At 35.1% G+C, this 13,986-nt stretch overlaps 1 protein-coding gene across 1 annotated transcript; it reads left to right on the top strand.

Moving 5' to 3' along the window:
* The first annotated feature begins 903 nt into the window (after positions 1-903).
* LOC110737917 (magnesium transporter MRS2-I-like) lies at positions 904-13,779 on the top strand. Its single transcript, XM_021918264.1, has 12 exons — positions 904-1,135; positions 3,487-3,766; positions 3,886-3,915; positions 4,631-4,778; positions 5,070-5,191; positions 6,771-6,845; positions 8,090-8,314; positions 8,538-8,582; positions 9,927-9,971; positions 10,068-10,097; positions 13,131-13,250; positions 13,333-13,779. Exons 2-12 carry the CDS (start codon positions 3,512-3,514, stop codon positions 13,417-13,419), a joined length of 1,182 nt encoding a protein of 393 aa, XP_021773956.1. The 5' UTR covers positions 904-1,135; positions 3,487-3,511; the 3' UTR covers positions 13,420-13,779.
* The last annotated feature ends 207 nt before the right edge of the window (positions 13,780-13,986 follow it).

The raw sequence follows: 13,986 nt of genomic DNA, 5'->3' as shown, positions 1-13,986 counted from the left end.
TTTAAAGATTGTATATCCCCAGGCCATATTTCGTATGTTAAAGGGTGATACCCCCTCTAAATCTCTATATATTCATATAATTCGCAAGTGCAAGGCTCTCATCTTTTAAAGGGGTTGGGAAATTGCTATTAATCATTGCTATAGAGAGGCTAATCGCCCGACCGATTGGTTAGCTAACTACGGAGTGGGTGCGAAGCAAAAATTGATTCTTTTTGAGGCAATCCCGAAGGATTTTCGTGCTTTTTATAAGAAAGGTGCGTTAGAAGGCTGTGGTTTGAGGAGCTCGCCATCTGCTTGCTTGGGATTTTTTTTTTGGTTTCCCCTCTAGTTCACAAAAAAAAAAGGCGAACCCACAAACTCATAGTCATTTATTTCGGTTTGAATAATAAGTTTTATCAAGTCTACGATTAAGAGCGAAGAAATTGACAAGATTTATGTCAAAACGAGGAAAAAAATTACAAGTAAGAGACTTAGGAGCAGCCTAGAAGAGACGTCAAGTTAAATGCCAAATAATTGAAAATAAAACAGGCCGAATATTTTTTTTTTTTTTTTGGAAAAGTAAAATACAGAAAAATTAGGAACGTCTTCTCGCAAGACTGTAACCTAATTTATCGAAAAGTAAAAAATAAGAAAATTTGCTATCCATGTAGGGGTCGATATCTTGATAGGTCGGGTAGAATAGCCTAAAGAGGCAATATAATCTGCTGCTAAAACAAGCCGAATCTATATAATAATTGTAGAGACACTTTTCCAACTTTTAACCACATCACTTCAAACTCTTAATCCTCAATTTCTGAACAAATTCAATAACTCCCATAATCATATTTACAAAATAAATTAATAATACCATAGTAATAAAATAACATTTTTTTTTTGACGAGAATAAAATTACATTGACATATACGATTAATATATTCTGTGCTTAGCACGGGTTCGCTCTAGAATACGAATTGGGTAGTTGATTCCCTGAGCAAAGGTCTCTCTTTCTCTGCAAAATTCGACAGCATGTAGCCTCCTTCGCCCCTCTTCACCCTCTTCTTACTCACGCAAGCAGTTATTTTCCCATATTTTCTCTCTCCTCTTTTTCACCGACTACCTGAATTGCCGGTCAACATCACCACTTCTTCTTCTCGAGGTTTTTAAGAATCTAATTCTATTTTTGGTTTTGTGATTGATTTTTTTTTTTTTTTTTTTTTATGAAAATTATTTTGCAATGTATCTTGTTGTGAATTTAATTTGAGTGATTATGATTTGCGGATTTGAAATTTTAGGATTGTGAAATTGTTTCTGAATTTATTTGTTGGCAATTTGAATTTTATTTTTAATTGGTAAATGATCAGTAAGTTTGCTCGAATAAAAAAAAAAAAGCATTAATCTAGGAACACCAGAACAAAATAGGTGATTACTTTTGTAATAAGATCGTTGCAGTCGCTTTCATCGGCGTTGTCGTATTTTGCTTTGCACTCACGGCTTATGCAGGCTATGATAGTCAAGATACCGGATATCCTTTAACAAACAGGCAGTAGACTAGTAAGTATTGCATAAAAGACTAGTGTTCCTTTGTGTATTGTGTACATAGTCTTAGAAAAACATGGATTATATAGGCGACGTTAAACAAGATATCAGATATCCTCTAACAAACAGAGGAACTAGACAAGCAAGTATTGCATAAAAGACTAGTGTTCCTTTGTGTACATAGTCTTAGAAAGACATGGATTATAAACAAGATACCAGATATCCTTTAACAAACAGGCACTAGACAAGCAAGTATTTCTTTATGTAGTCTTAGAGAAACACGTATGGAGTAACATAAAGCTTACCAGTTGGAGAGGTATTTCTATCAAACATACTAGCTAGTCACTAGCCACCTGCAACTTAGAACTACTGCTTTATGTTCATTGAAGGATTGCATCATTGCCATCTTAGAAGGATTAATTGAATCTGACCACAAGAAGAGCCTATAGTAGGTTTATAAACTAAAGATAAATACTTAAATGAAGTGAAGCCTAGGAATTGAAATGCTTATAGAATGTGTCTCACTAAAGCATGATGGTTCTTCACTTTGCTTTGAATCAAACCACATGCTCCACTATTTGTTCGACCTCTTTCAATTTCTGTGAGTTATTGTACTTTTGTTGTTGAGAACTTCCCTAGTATTTTTCAAGTTTCTTTCCAAGACGTTGGCTCGTTTTGGTTGTAAGTAAATGGAAATAATACCTTTTGCTCCGTTTGGTAACCGTTTATATACAATGGTAATGGGAATGAATTTATATGTAATATAAAATCCAGGTTCAAACCCATAATCACTCAACATAACCCCCAAATTGATTATTTTTCTTCATAATTTTCATTCCTATCTAATACCACCTGTCAAGAGTTAATGGAAAAGCATGAAGAGAACACATGCTTGTGGGATGAGATCGTGTTCCCATAGATATTATAGGTTGTTTTCCATAGTAAATTACACTTAAATTTCATTCCCATTATTGCAAATTATTACCGGCTATTAAACTTGGGCAGCCGTGGCTTTCCCAAATTGTTTTAATATGGTGCATACAAAGATTGGGCTTACTAGAAATTCTCTTTTTTTTTTTTTTTATTATCCTCTTTCTGAGGACACATTGTCCTTTTGTGCACTATGAGGAGTTTTAATGACATATTTTTTCTTTTTGAATAAAATAGGATGATCCGAAAATGTCAAATGTGTAGCTTTTAGTGTCTCACAACTAAGATGAAAATTGGCATTAGGTTTTCACTTGTATTAGCTAAACATTTTTGCACGAAGTTTATACCCAAAGCAAAGAACAACAAAGAATATAGGATCACCTTGTCTCTAGCCTTATTTCACAATGACATGTTTTGTTGGATATCCCTTAACTCCTTTCTCATCATGTCTATCTTAATCATACTTATAGGGGATGTGTGTTTTTAGTTAGAGGCAAGCAAGATATTTGCCTTCGAGGAACAAAGCTAGATTGGCAACATCACTCCTCACCTATTACTTTTCGCAATCTAGCAGTTAAGATCTTATAAATCATCTTGTAAATTAGAGAGCAATAAACAATACAAGTAGTTTCTAATTTTAATTTTTAGTGCTAAATGAGTTAAGTATACAAGTGCATTGATTTTTATGTGTCATTAAATGACTGAATTAGGTTTAAAAAATTGAATGGTTGCCTTAATTTCATCAGCGATGGATTAGTTGATCACTTTCAAAATAATATTTTGGTCACTTAAATGGAGAGAGTTTCTTTGGATTAATGATGACGATATCATGAACCTCAGTTTAAACAAAAACATGTGAAGAATAGTTTGATTTATATTTAATTATTTAAGCATTTTCATCATCTTTCCTTAGGAGCAAATTGTTAATTTGTAGTTTATTTATTAATTTTATTTTTAAAAGTTTATTTTAGTACTGCATTTCAAAATTTCTGGATGTGTCTCTAAGGAAAAGAGTACTTTTTGTGGTGATTAATTTTGCAGGAATGAAATAAGTGTAAAAACAGTGATGGGGAGAGAGGGATACGTAGTTCCTGTGGACCCTCAGATGGGTTTAAGTGTGGGTCTAAAGAAGAAACCTGCTGGATCACGCAGTTGGATTTTGATTGACTATCCTGGTCAGGCTACCGTTCTTGATCTTGACAAGTATGCTATTATGCACCGTGTTCAAATTCATGCTCGCGATCTTCGTATATTGGATCCTCTTCTCTCTTACCCTTCTACTATTTTAGGTCGTGAGAAAGCTATTGTTTTGAATTTGGAGGTTCTTTTCTTACTTTAAATCTCGAGAAATTATTTCAAATTTTCTTTCCTGCTTTTTTCTCTTTGTCTCTGTGTGTCTTTTGCTGATTGGTATATTTATTTGGTGTTTTGGCTGCTCAGCATATCAAGGCAATCATAACTGCTGATGAGGTACTGCCAATATTTAACATCTCTTTTTATTTTGTTTTGGGATTTGGCTCTTATCTTTTCTTATGCTGTCCTGTAAATTGCTTTACATTTTGTAATATGTATTAGTTAGTTGGGTGTGTTTATTTATGGAACTGTGATGGGGAGCCAAGTTAAAATCCGAGGATTAACAAATGCACTATTTTGTTGCATTGTGCTCTTATAATGATCAATTACATGTAGTATATGGCTTCTCTGATGTAGTTTTCATCAAGAAGATATCTGTAAGGTTTGTACTCTAATTAATGTATTGGCTTATTTTATTTTTCGCTTGTGTGATTAGCTTGTTTGTCAAGTTTTATTACAATTATGGGCTTGGGATCCTTGCTTTTGTATTGACTTGGACTCTAATTAGGTTACTTATGGTGTTTCTCATTTATTCTAATCTGCCTTTAAAGCCACATTAGATATGTATTCTGTATGGGGTGTTTTGCTGACCCAGGACACTGTAATTGAAATAGTTTCAAACAAGTAAAAGTGCTAGTTTCAAGTTTATATAGACGACGAATAACAAACAGTACTATAGTCTTATAAATGCTCATATATGATTCTGTGTACATTGATGCCTCAAATTATTTCTCATTTTCTTAATGTTTTAGCTTAAAATCTAGTCTTTGTGAAATAGTGAGACCTCAAGTTCCCAAGGACGTGGTTTGTTACTTTGTTTTTATACTTATAGGTATTGCTTCGAGACCCTTTGGAAGAAAATGTAATCCCTGTTGTTCAAGAACTTCAGAGGCGCTTATCCCCAGGAAGTGCTGCACATAAAGTTCACGGAGATGGGAAGGAATCAGGAGGACATGATGTTGAAGCTACTGAAGAAGATGGTAAATTACATTCACTCTCAAAATCTCGAAGGTATTTTCATCCTTGAATATCATCCACGAAGGTGGGAATTGTGGGTTTTGGCCTTGTGATATCAAACCAACAACCACCACCACAACAACAAAGCCTTAGTCCCAAAATGCTGAAGTTGTGATGTTAAACCAATTGATATTATTTTCATTTTATTTTTCTTTTTTTTAAATGTTATTTTAGCCTCTATATATTCCCTATTTCATTTTTCAACTGTTATATCTGAACTCTTTTTTAGCTGATTATATCCGTCAAATTTGTAGAATCTCCCTTTGAATTCCGTGCACTTGAGGTGGCCTTGGACTCAATATGTAGCTTTCTTGCTGCACGTACTACTGATCTGGAAACTGCTGCTTATCCAGCATTGGATGAACTGACGTCTAAGGTGAGTGTGCCACCCTAATGGGCTTTTTGACAAATGTTTAGGGTCTCATGTCCTTTGAAAAATGTAACTATGTTGGATTGGGTGTTAGGTCTACTCTTAGGTATTATGCTTGTGAGATATTTGGATGTCTAATGTGGATCCTAACCCTTGAGTCAAGATTTTAGAAATATCACAATCTGGAAATAAAGATCCGATTTTGAGTACTTTCTTGAAGAATTATAGTAAGTGAACCGGATATGACAAGTGCACTCGCCACTTGACCACTTCCTGCTCGAATGCCTTGACTACTCAAATTACTTAGACCACCTCCTAAGGCTTAGTGATTTGATAACCTTAACTCTACTGAATTGATTATTAAGAGCACGAAAGAGCAAAGCGCATATCTTAAGCAAAAAAAGTTTTATCAATCTGAAGTTATCGTCTTGTATTACAGCATTATGCCTTATTTATAGGCTTGAAATAAACCTACATATGCTAGGTTTAGCTTTCCTAAGTTAGTTAGGACAAGTCCCTAACTCAATAGCTATGAAACCGCCATTAGGAAACCTTGATTCTCGAGCAACACAGATCCTTAGCAAGTAACAACTAGCACACGGTTTTGCATGTTTTAGGAGACTAAAACTTTCTTAAATTACATCAAACTCTAAATAAAGGAAACTAAGGCTAAAAACATGTAAATAACTTTAGCCAGTCCAAGTAATCCAAGTGGATTCCAAAACCTTGGGGCTAAAACTAGAAAGCTAGTAAAGATAGAATAGGAATAAATCTATTCAAAAAAAAATAAAAAAATAGGGAGTAAATTCCCACCTAGGTAGAACCTAGGGTTTAGCTTCGGCTCCTTCAAGTTGACTTGCTGTCCTTGTGAGTCTTGTCACCAAGCTTGCCTTTTGTCAACATCAAAGCCCATAAGGTTGAGTAATAGAGTGATAGGCTAAAGAAGTACCCTTTGCATATGGATATTACCAAAGAATTACCCTTTGCATTCACATTAATGTCCTTTTTATGAAAAATAATATTGCTTTCCATAATCCATATTGGGCATGTTGGTTAGAAAATAATCACTTTTTCTCTCTTGTTTTGGCTTCATTAGTAATGATGTCTAATCTGTGAAATGTAAATTTTAGCCTTAAGTTCTATTAAGTGTCCTGATTTTGTTGTAGAACTTTCTTAATTGCTTACATGTGGCTTGATCCTATTAATTCGATGGTTACATTTTTTTTGTGTGTTAAATTAAAATTTTAGCTTTATATGAGGAACTACCAATTTAAAAGTCATCTCTCTTTCAAAATTGTAAACCTTTCTATTTATTCCTAATTGGTTTAATATTTCACGCAAAATGTCTCCTTTAATGTCCTAAAATATTTTGCATTATCTGTTGCTCCATTTTATTATAGTTCACATGTGTATGATATTTTCTCTTTATTTCCCTTCTACTTAGCAATACCATTGTTGAAGTTACATCCTTTTCCTTGTTCTTAATACTACTAAAAATATAATATAAGCAAAATTTACAACCCACTCATAAGTCTAAAGCACCTGAAATAGTCTGATTTCTGTAATTACTTGTGCTTATCTGCAGATAAGCAGCCGGAACTTGGACAGGGTAAGGAAATTGAAGAGTGCAATGACAAGATTGACTGCTCGTGTTCAAAAGGTACTACTTACTCATCTTTTGTTAATCCAACTGTTTAATCAGCTAATTCCCTACATCTTTTGAACTTTTGAAGATCCCCTTTAAAGGTGGAGTTGAAAGGTTTTACTCTTAGATATAATTTCTTGTGTTTGGCTGTATTAAACTGATTTACTTGAAATATAAGGCTATTTGTGCTATATGGTTTCCCTTTTTATTTATTGATGATGGAGTTTTGAATTGTGTTTTACAATAATGATTTGCCAATCTAGCCTTTCCTTTTTCTTTATCTCCATTTCCTTATTTTTTATTTTTTATTTTTTTGGGGGAGGGGGGATGGTAAGGGATTGGGAGAGTTATGGGTTGGGCATTCAACACCATTATCCAAGTTTGCCCTAACTTCAAATTTGCATGTGACAACGTCAAGTTAGATATTCTCATGATACTAGCATTTTGGCTGGTTATGTACCCATGGTATTATTACTTCTTGTGCTTATATAATGCACCCTCCTACAGATGTTTGCCATGTCTATTCTGGGCTGTCCCCAAATAATTGTCCTATCATTTCAAAGGGAAAGTCTAACCCACGTAACTATCAACTCATGTGATGTGGGCTCTATGAGCCTCTATTACTAATTCTTTGTCTCTCCTTCATTTATTTAAAATTTCATATCATCTCATCCCCATTGACACCATACTCGAGTCTTTAAAATTTTTGGGAGGAGTAAATCAAAGGGAAGGAAAGGAGATGGTGGAGTTTATATAGCTCCTATAGTGTCATTACCACCAAATATCCCCACGCATAGCATTGAGTTCGTAGAACCATATCATTTGGATAATTGGATGTCTACTAAACACTCCACACTCATGGCATACGGCCAAAGCCGTTTCTTTTGTGAAGAAACCATATCCAATTTTGGCATATGGGTGAAGGTGAAACGTCTAGCTAAGAATTTTGGATGCGAAAATATCATTAAACTCCATGCCTAAACATACGAACACCTCACCTTGAAGTTTCTTTCATTTTTCTGAGAAGAGGTGGTGGAAGGCACATCTGACAATGAAAGCATCAGCCTCCACTTCTATTTGTTGACTAATGGTTATCCGTATGACAAGAAAAGATGGTGGGACTTTCTTTTTACAAATATTGTTTCCATCATTCAAGCTTAAGAACTAGAATTTTTGTTATTTATTTACCTAGAATAACTTAGTAAATAGTCTGTATGTCTTCTTATTGTTGTAAGTTCAAGTCATTTGATTTTTTTTAGGTGAGAGATGAGCTTGAACAACTTTTGGATGATGATGGTGATATGGCTGATCTTTACCTGTCCAGAAAATTGGCTGTTCCTGCTTCACCTGTTAGTGGATCAGGAGCCAACTGGTTTCCCAGTTCCCCTACTGTTATCTCTAAGATATCGAGAGCAAGCAGAGCAAGTGTGGTCACAGGTCGTGGTGATGAGGATGATATTGAGGAACTCGAGATGTTGCTAGAGGTTATTATAACAATCTTTATTAGGTTTTATTTATTTATTTATTTATATTTTTTGGAAGAGATGACTTACTTTCTAATGTTGTGTCCTTGCTTTATATTATCTTCTCTTTTAAAAACTTGTTTGAGCCTGCAATTTCTTGCACAAAGTGCAAGATAATGTTCAAGCCATTGGATAGTGTGAATAATTAACTGTAATCTTCATTTGCTCTGGATGTGAATTACAGGCTTACTTCATGCAAATTGACGGGACATTAAATAAATTAACAACGGTATGTGTTGTGAAGAACTATTGATCTTAATATGCAATCCTGTAGTTAATCTGCTTGCATCTATGTGAATACATGTTTATCTGAAATGTGGTGAACCTGCATATTGTTAGAGACAGGGATATCTGACCTAGCCCATGTAATTGTATTTTGTATCTATTCATTTTTAATTTATTTTTTAAAAATTTTGTAGTCTACTGTAACATGTTGAGCAGCTGTGGTGATGATTGGTTCAAAATAGTGGAGATTGGGGAAGAGAGTAAGATTTTTTATGAGTTAATAAAATAATAAGTAGTCAAGAATCCCAAGGGATATAGCTAAAAATGAGTATATGGGAAGATAAGGCATCATATCAAGCTGTATATCAATGGACTCAATTTCTCTTTCTAATTAATATATCCTTAACCTTAAGACTTGTAAAACAAGACGTTAAAATTTACTATAGCAATTCAAATAAAATAGGTTATGAAGCTGTAGCCGTAAATTGGCATATGAAAGGGGAAAAAAGAATCTCCTCAATAACCTTTTCATGTAAGTCATCTTGAGTTGTAAATCAATTGATTCAAGTTTTCATGTGAGTTTATTTGTCCACAACCTTAATACTTGTGAAACAAGAAGTTGAAAGTTATTATAGCAATTCATGTAGAATAGGTCATGAAGCTTACTAAAATACTCCAAGACAATCATATTTGCCACAATAAATATGTTGCTACACGCCTACCATTGCCTTTCACTTTAAAATAATTTCTTTTATAATTAATTTTATTTTCAACTAATGTGGTTGGTGGTCAGTGAGGGTCAGCAACTTTCCTAATATTTGTAGAGATATGATAGCAAGTGCTAAAAAATGTGAGCCCTAAAAACTAATTTTGTAAGGGGATTCATTGTTTCTGTCAAAGGCCACTTGGTCCAACTGAAATGGAAGATCTTAAGTGCCAGTTATGTCAACTCTCCGAATTTCTACCTTACTTTGCTGATAATCTTAATCATATTTTGTTTTTGGTTCCTGTTGTCTACAGTGCAAGAAAAGTTTTTGTGCACTGTATGTGATTTTGACATGTATGTCTCGCCACTAGCTTTTTTCTGTTAACATATTACGTGAACCTTGTGAGAAATGGCTCAGCGTTCCATCTTCCAATTAACCTACTATTTTATTTTGCCAGAGAAAAAAAATTCTGTATTGTGTTCCTTGAGCTGGTTGCCTGTTGCATACCCATGTTGGTTAGTTCTCATTGTGTAAAGGAGTGGAATGGGCTGGTTTGGGGTCATGGTGCTTGTGTAAATTGCATTCTGCACAACTTTATTTTTTACAACCATAAATTGATGATTTTGAATTGGAACTTGCAGCTTCGTGAATACATTGATGACACTGAGGATTACATTAACATTCAGGTGAGTTAATCTTTTGGAATCATGTCAATCTAGACATTGATATTCTGAAACATGAATGCCCCTTTTGTTGTTACTGAAACTTGATCTTCTCTGCAGCTTGACAATCATCGAAATCAGTTGATTCAGGTGTGGAATCTCCCCTCTCTCCCCCTCTTCTGATACTCGAATATATACAATTATTTTATTTATACAAGCTTTAGTGTGTGGAGGGTGTTATAACTTTTCTTTGTATTTCACATTCTGCATTTAGAGTTACGTTCCAGATGATTCAAAGCCTCTTATTCACTAGATGGTTTGAGATGCTTCCTTTGTGTGTTCCCTTTGATGTTATGGTTATCGAACTCAGAAATTGATTGAGTGTGGTATGGGAAATTTTTCTCTTGAAGATAAATGGGCACAGTTAGGAAGTGTACAAAGTTAGAATGTGGACCTTGGGAGTTAGGACATGGAGGCACTAGAATTACACTTTTTGCTCGCTTTTCTATAAGGATCAAAACTCCCAAATATCCTTCTTTCTTATTGTGGTATGTCGCTTTGGTATTCAAAGAAGGACAAGCAATGAAGTGGTGAGTTTGGATAGAAAGGATTTGACCATGAGTGAATGTTTTAAGTATCTTGGGTCGATCATGCAGAAAAATGGTGACATTGATCAAGACGTGGCCCAAAGGATTAAGTCGGGGTGGCTTAAATGGAGAGCGGCCATGGGAGTGTTGTGTGACCGAAGCATCCCCTTACAATTGAAGGGAAAATTCTACAGGATTGCCATAAATCCAGTGTTGTTCTATGGTACAGAATGTTGGGGTTCTAAGAAAGAGCACATTAAAAAGATGGAGGTTACGGAAATGCGCATGTTAAGGTGGATGTGCGGGAACACTCTAAGAGATAGAATCAGGAATGAGGTTATTCACAAGAAAGTAGGTGTGACAGGCATTGCAGACAAACTAAGGGAAAATCGTCTGCGTTGGTTTGGGCATGTAAGACGGAGACCCGAGGGTGCACCGGTTCGAAGAGTGGAAGAGTGAGACCATGGAGGGGTTAAATGAGGGAGAGGGAGACAGAAAATGAGTTGGTTGGAAGGAGTTAGGAAGGATATGAAGTATATGGATTTGCATGAGGATGAGGCATTGGATCGTAAGGGATGGAGGAGGAAGATTTTTGTCGATAACTACACGGAATAATCAAATTGATTCATGTAGCTGACCCCACTTATGAGATTAAGGCTTTGATTGATCGATTGAGATCTGAAATTTTGTGGCTTTGTGGTGCTAGAGTAGTCTGACCAAGAGGTTACTTTGATATTGGAGAGAGACTGAGAGAGAAGGTAAGGCTCATATTTGTAGCTGACATGTCATGCTGTGTCTTCGCTCGTATGCTGACTAGGTAGCTCGTAGCTGAGCCTGACCCATAACCCTTTTGGGACTAAGGGTTTTTTGTTGTTGTTGTTGCTGCTGCTGCTGTAACATAGTGGGGTGACAAGACTACCTGTCAGTCTTTCTAGTCCGAGCTTCACAAACGCATCTTGCTCCTTCCCCCTTCCTGATGTTCCAACTGTTTTTGATGATACCTAATCCATTTGCAGCCATTGTTAAATCAAAATGCCAGTCAACTCCTATCATTGGCCTGTATGGTCAATTTTGCTTTGGAGAGAGTTTTATCAATAATGAGTTTTATACAAATTGAAGCACCATTTGTTTTACTAAATTACTTGATCGTTTTTTCCTTGTTTCTTAGGATCCTGCTTGTATTGGCTTTCCTCACTAATCTGCTAATTTCATACAGTATGTATCAGAGTGAACCTTTACCTGTATTTGACCCTAACCAATTGAAGCCATAAATTCTCCTCTTTCTTTGATGAGTTTTTTTTGCTTTTTTTTTTTTTTTTTTTTTTTTTTTTCCCTTCTCCCTATAAAGGATTCTCTTTCAAGATTTAGGTAGATGCAATAGTTTTAAGAGTACATGGTAGATGAGCAACCGAAATGAATAAAGGCTACCAAACTCAGATCCACTTAGTCAAAAGCTTTGGTTAAAAGTTTTATGAGTATGTTGGGGTGTATAGTAGCGCTCCAATGTTGATCCATGTCTTTGAGTGAATGATGCCAAAAAACATTTTTGCTTGTATTTGAGTCTCGTTAACAATTTGTGCTTAGTTTAATATTGCTAGCAAAAGGAATGGCTTCCTTTGCTTTGGTCATCTACATGTGGCTGTCTGGTTGATGTAATTATTGGTGCAAGAGATACAAGAATAATATATGTGACATAGGTCATGAAGTTGGTAGAGACCCAAGAGAATTTTATTACTCCCTCTGCTTTTAAGATGTACCCACCATCCATTTTGATGTGTTTTTATTTGGTGTACCAACTTTATTTAATACGAAGTATTTCACAAACACATTTCACTATCTTACGATTCTTACATCCACGTCCCAGTTTCACCTTTATCCACCTTTTTGTTACACCCGCCCACCTTTTTAATACATCTCTCTTACTTCTGCTTACACCCACTCAACTCTCCAAGAAGCAAGAGTCAACAATCAATGGGTTCATCAAAAGAAAACAGATCCAATCTTCTCTCCTTTTGCTTGTTACTTTTGATCTTATTGTTTAAAATTAAAGGCAATTCTTCTGTAAGAGAAGAGAAGATTTTATGTGGGGGCAACCTTGTCAAGCTTTGAGCAAGATGATGGGAAAGTTCCATAATCCAGACTTTAGCTCAAAGTCTGAAAATCTAGAGTTTATCTGAGGGGTGTAAATGAAAGTGCTTAGACTTTAGGCTAAAAGTGTCTAACTTGTATGGTATTGGAATTTTGTGTCAATTCCTTGATATTGCTTGGGACTCTGACTCAGGACTTTAGGAGTAATCAGTGTGACACCGTTTCTTAACTTCCAAATAATATTTTGTCAATCGGGAACCCAAAAGTTAGAGCAAGGAAGAACTGTGCTAGTATTCTTAACTTAATTTGCCTGTCAGTGAGAAAAATTGGGAACTAGATTGGGAATCCTGATTGCGGGTTTCACATGCAATTCAACAATTTCTTACAATATTTTTTTAATCTTCTAAACTTTTTTCAATAATTATGTCATATAATGGTTTGAGATTACTTAGGTTGTCTATAATTTTGATACATGTGATTTGTTTCTTTGTGAATACTTATCATGCAGCTGGAGCTTTTTCTGAGTTCAGGAACTGTTTGCCTATCAATCTACTCTTTGGTCGCTGCAATTTTTGGCATGAATATACCTTATACTTGGATGGATAATCACGATTACATCTTTAAATGGGTACACATAACATTTTAGCCTTTAAGTTCAGCTAGTAAATGTTGCCGCATTCAATTGTACTTAAAGGTCTTTGCATTTGCAGGTTATTATCCTTTCTGGTCTTTTTAGCGCTGTACTCTTTGTAGTTATTGTCACATATGCTCGTTTTAAAGGGCTTGTTGGATCATGAGCTTGTGGGATCATAAGCTCTGTAAATCATCATCTTTACACGGAAAAACAAGACCAATCTCTACCAGGAACTAATTCTGTGTAATCTCATATACAAACATACATATTCATCAATTGCATACATGAATCAGTGCTAGCCCTGATGCAACCGCATCAAGCCCTTTTCATGTTTCTACTGATATTGAAATGTAATCAACACAATGCAATTCTTGGTAACCTTAGCAGACTTTGCTGAGGCTTTTTTTTTGTTTTTATACCAAGTTTTCTCTTGTATAATTACTGAACCTCAGAATTAGGTATTTCTTTGTCAGTAACAGCTCTTATTAACTAATTTAAACATCAATTGAATCACTCTTTTTGCTATTGAGAGCTCTTACTGAATTCTGATTTCTTAAGATATAATTGTCATACTTATCTGTATATACGGCGGTCTTTTTAAGCTGTATTATCTGTGTAGATGAGCTGCCATTGCAGCCTCCCTTAATCAATTTGTTGCAGATTAGCACTTGTATCTGCTGTAATGCTATACGTATGCCCTCTTTGGCTCTTTCTATAGTAGTTTTAAGAA

Source organism: Chenopodium quinoa, unplaced genomic scaffold, assembly GCF_001683475.1.
Source record: "Chenopodium quinoa cultivar QQ74 unplaced genomic scaffold, ASM168347v1, whole genome shotgun sequence".
NCBI classification, from domain to species: Eukaryota; Viridiplantae; Streptophyta; class Magnoliopsida; order Caryophyllales; family Amaranthaceae; genus Chenopodium; species Chenopodium quinoa.
This window is presented reverse-complemented; position numbering and strand designations above follow the sequence as displayed.

Bases quoted from the DNA above. Each gene is read 5' to 3' on its own strand.
- LOC110737917 (XM_021918264.1), top strand. From the start codon at position 3,512: ATGGGGAGAGAGGGATACGTAGTTCCTGTGGACCCTCAGATGGGTTTA. The intron at 3,767-3,885 runs GTTCTTTTCTTA...TTGGCTGCTCAG, and splicing joins CTATTGTTTTGAATTTGGAG to CATATCAAGGCAATCATAAC. The intron at 8,583-9,926 runs GTATGTGTTGTG...TGGAACTTGCAG, and splicing joins CATTAAATAAATTAACAACG to CTTCGTGAATACATTGATGA.